Source organism: Lissotriton vulgaris, chromosome 11, assembly GCF_964263255.1.
Source record: "Lissotriton vulgaris chromosome 11, aLisVul1.2, whole genome shotgun sequence".
Taxonomy (NCBI): domain Eukaryota; kingdom Metazoa; phylum Chordata; class Amphibia; order Caudata; family Salamandridae; genus Lissotriton; species Lissotriton vulgaris.
In genome coordinates, this window is record NC_141699.1 from 792,242,046 (window position 1) to 792,246,181 (window position 4,136).

The following is a 4,136-nucleotide window of genomic DNA, read 5'->3' on the forward strand; positions in this document are numbered from 1 at the left end:
CCTGACACCCTGGGAGTGAAACGAGGGGGCGTGCCGGAGCTGTGTTTGCCGCTATTAGCGCGGGAGCTCACAAAAGCGTCCCCTCTTAATCCTGTGTACTTAGTGATCCGCGCGCCTCTCCTCTTCTTTTGTCGCGCGCTAGGTGTGCGACCGGCCGGCGCTGATTGGCCGGCTGGTGCCGGGACGCCCCGCCCCCTCCGGGGCCGTAGCTGTCACTCTGCGCGAGCCCTACCCGCCGCGCCTTTGAACTTCGCCGCTACTTGCCGAAGCGCGCCGGTTAGTCTTCATTCCCGGCCAGGTGCTCCGCGGGGCCAGTCACCTCCACAGCGGCGCAGAGAGAGAGGCTTCAAAGCGCTGGAGGACGCTGAGGATTCAAGGAGGAGCCACCTGTTGCAGACACCGGCCTGAGGAGCCAAGAGCGCGGGCATGATCAGCTGAGAAAAGTTGCTGCCCCCCCTCGGTGTGTTGCGCGGCTGCTTCCCCGGCACCATGTCCAAGCCCGTGGACCACATCAAGCGGCCCATGAACGCCTTCATGGTGTGGTCGCGGGGCCAGCGGCGAAAGATGGCCCAGGAGAACCCCAAGATGCACAACTCGGAGATCAGCAAGCGCCTGGGCGCAGAGTGGAAGCTGCTCTCCGAGGCCGAGAAGAGGCCCTACATCGACGAGGCCAAGCGCCTGCGGGCGCAGCACATGAAGGAGCACCCCGACTACAAGTACCGGCCGCGCCGCAAGCCCAAGAACCTGCTCAAGAAGGAGCGCTACGTCTTCCCGCTGCCCTACCTGGGCGAGCACGACCCGCTGAAGGGCGGCCTGCACCTCGGCCACGCCGGGGGCTCCGCGGACTCGCTGCTCGGCTCCGCGGAGAAGGCGCGCGCCTTCCTGCCGCCCACCTCCTCGCCCTACTCCCTGCTGGACCCCGGGCAGTTCGGGGGTGGCGGGGCCCTGCAGAAGATGGGCGACATGCCGCACTCCCTCTCCTACGCCTCCATGGGCTACCAGAGCGGCGCCTTCGGGAGCCTGAGCTGCCACGGGCAGCACACGCACACTCACCCCTCGCCCACTAACCCCGGCTACGTGGTGCCCTGTAACTGTAGCGCCTGGCCCACGTCCAGCCTCCAGCCGCCCGTGGCCTACATCCTCTTCCCGGGCATGGCCAAGGCCGGGTTGGACCCCTACTCCTCGGCCCACGCGGCCGCCATGTAACAAGGAGCATCTTCCTCGGACACTGACGGCAAACAACACTGAAAACAGACTGTGGAGGGTGGGGTGAACTCTGACCTCCCAAAGTGCATGTACATAATGGACGACATTGACACCCTGAGGGCAGGGCCCCCACCCGGCAGGGAAGCCTAGAACTGCTGCTGTGTGTTTGTTGGGGCAGGTTGCGGGCAAAGGCCACTCCATGCCCCAGGATAACTTTATCCGTCACAGATCGGATCCTGGACGCCAGAGGACAGTCAGCCAACTTGTAAGCTCTGTGAAATACGCCCTTGACCCAACTCTTTTGGACACACTAAGGTGACACGTTAAATAAGCAAATAGCTGGTTCTGATTTTTTTTATTTATTTATTATAATATATAAATATGATTTGTGATATCCGCTGTGATCTCAACGTGAACTCTTGAAGGGTCTTTGGTACTGAGAACATTTTATTTTATTATTTGCACATTTGAAAATGTTCTCTTGTGCCAGGTAAACAAAAAAATCCAAACCGCTTAATAGTTGAACTGAGCAAGAACAGAAGGGGGGTTTATATATTTAAAAATCACAATATACTGATAGCAATTGCTTATTTTTCCAAGAGGATGTTAACTTATTTTGTGACCCATGTGAAAATTAGGCCCTTTTGCTTAACTCACTCAGAAAATGTCAATTCTGAAGTCTAAGTTGTAGCACTGTATTTTTTATTTTCTAAACAAATTGTGTTTTTTGAAAGCGAAAATGTCTTGGACGATAAAAAAACAATGTACCCCGGGGTTTTATCTCCTTCTTCTGTTCCTTTGTTGAACAAAGACATTTTAAATAAAGACAATCCTGTCATTAAAACGACCAAAAAAATCAAACGATGTGGTGTGAATTAAAATATTCCTTAAAGCAAAGGACCAAATATGCTGCCTAGCAGGGGCGAGTGGAGTACTGCACTTCAATATATTGTGCTTCTCAAGAGATTTAAAAGTCCACGCGAAACTGTGATCTGTAAAAAACGTCTAAGGTGACCCAGATATTGTCGACTCTGCCTAGGATAGTTGATTTTTAAACAGGCTTGATCACATCATACGGACATCCCTCCACTTCAATATATGTCGTATCACCTCCAAAGTTCGAGAACCCAAATAAACTAGAGATTCACGTTAAATGATTACAGAGGAATAGTGCAAAAGGTTAAAGATAGAACAAAACTTTCTAGGAGTGACAAGACAGTGTAGCCATCGCGCAGTGTAGTACGGTTTGCAGTTTACAGTTCAGTTCAGTTTAACTTTATTTCGGCTAATATAGCCATAAAATAAGTTTACGCTAATCAAAGCACTCCGTCGGATTATTGACCAGAGAACTAAGATGACACCTGCCTGTGCCGCTCAACGTCATTGTGTGATCCCCGTCAAATCATGTTACACCCCTCCCTGTGACACGGTCCATTTCGAGTCCCACTTTTAGAATGGGTTCACAATAGGCATTTGAAATACCCTGAAAGAGTGAGAATTAGGCACCTGTGTTTGAAAGACGATCCGACCCGTCACGTGACGAGGCCTTCCTTGGAGTAATGCCCTGTAGACACGCGCACCTGCTTGTAAACCTAGTGACACTTTCCCTAGATTGCACGGGGGCTCGCTCCTCTCGAGGGTGTGTAGTGGGGGGGGGGGGGGGGGGGCTCCTTTTCAGAAGGCAGGCGGCACATGCGACTACTCCGGGCTCACAGACAGTGGCCCCTCTCACGTCGTTTCCCGCGCTTTGAGTTCAGAGCAGTGCGCAGACCGCGGCCAGGGGAAGCCCGAGAGCTGCTTTTATTGCGTCCCCTCAGGTACGAGCAGACGCGCATGTCTCAGAGTGACTGGGGTGTCAGTGCCTCCTTTGTCCGGATACCACGCAGCGCTTTATCCCCGTGAGTGCTTTGGGGGTGTACGGGTGTAATTGTCCCTGTGAGAAATCTCCCTTCTGTCACGTAAAATGGCACTGTTAAGGCAGCCCAGTGCTTAACGTTGTATATTTCTCTTAGGTTCAATCTCTCCTTTATGAACACAGAACTACAGGAGTCAGAAAGTTACGTAAAAGGAAAACAAGGCACAGTGACTGCTTACACTTCGCAGTAGACAGATGTACACATTGTAGGAGCAGTTGTTTAAAACGAAAAGTATGGAAAACACAGACATGTGCCTGGCTGCTTCATATATCCCCCGAAAAAAGGGAAACAATGTCAAGAGCCTGCTATATATCACCCTCGTGCACCCTATATGACGAGAGCGCTCTTAAAATAGTGTAGAGATCCGAACTCTCTCTTTAGTCTGTAATCTATAGTTGTGATAAGTAATATGTGATCCACAGGGCAGGTGAGCCCCTTGCCCCAGGTTTGTCTTTTTCGTTGCCTGTTCGCATGTGCAAGGCGACCAGCTGAACTCTGCAGTAGACCACACGGTGAGCTCTCGGTCGGTTACTAAAGGCTAGGCCTATAGAATCCTCGACCAATCACACTGCTGATTTTTCATGAAGACTGACTATCTCTATCTATCTATCTATCTATCTATCTATCTATCTATCTATCTATCTATCTATCTATCTATCTATCTATCTATCTATCTATCTATCTATCTATCTATCTATCTATCTATCTATCTATCTATCTATGTCCAGTTGCATCTGCCCACCTGTGCCCACCTGTAGCTGTTTACGAACCTGTCAACCTTTATAGATTGACAGGTATGTAAACAGGCCCGTGTCTCTGCCCATGAGAGTCTGTGTATTTAGGTATCTCTAGCCGTGATTTGCTGTGCATCTGGATATACACCTACAGTTGTGCACGTGTATATCAGTCTGTATCTATGTATTTCTCCTTCTCTGGGGCCCATGTCTCTGAAAATTTGCGCATCTCTGTATCTATCCAGCTGAGGCTGTGCGTGTGTTTGACATACCGTTTCTG

The 4,136-nt window shown here is 50.9% G+C and overlaps 1 protein-coding gene across 1 annotated transcript; it reads left to right on the top strand.

The window, feature by feature from the left end:
• The first annotated feature begins 274 nt into the window (after positions 1-274).
• On the top strand, positions 275-2,092 carry SOX14 (SRY-box transcription factor 14). Its single transcript, XM_086944866.1, has one exon. It carries the CDS (start codon positions 490-492, stop codon positions 1,204-1,206), a length of 717 nt encoding a protein of 238 aa, XP_086800992.1. The 5' UTR covers positions 275-489; the 3' UTR covers positions 1,207-2,092.
• The last annotated feature ends 2,044 nt before the right edge of the window (positions 2,093-4,136 follow it).

What these genes read in the sequence shown, in the direction of transcription:
- SOX14 (XM_086944866.1), top strand. Translation starts at nt 490, where the DNA reads ATGTCCAAGCCCGTGGACCACATCAAGCGGCCCATGAACGCCTTCATG.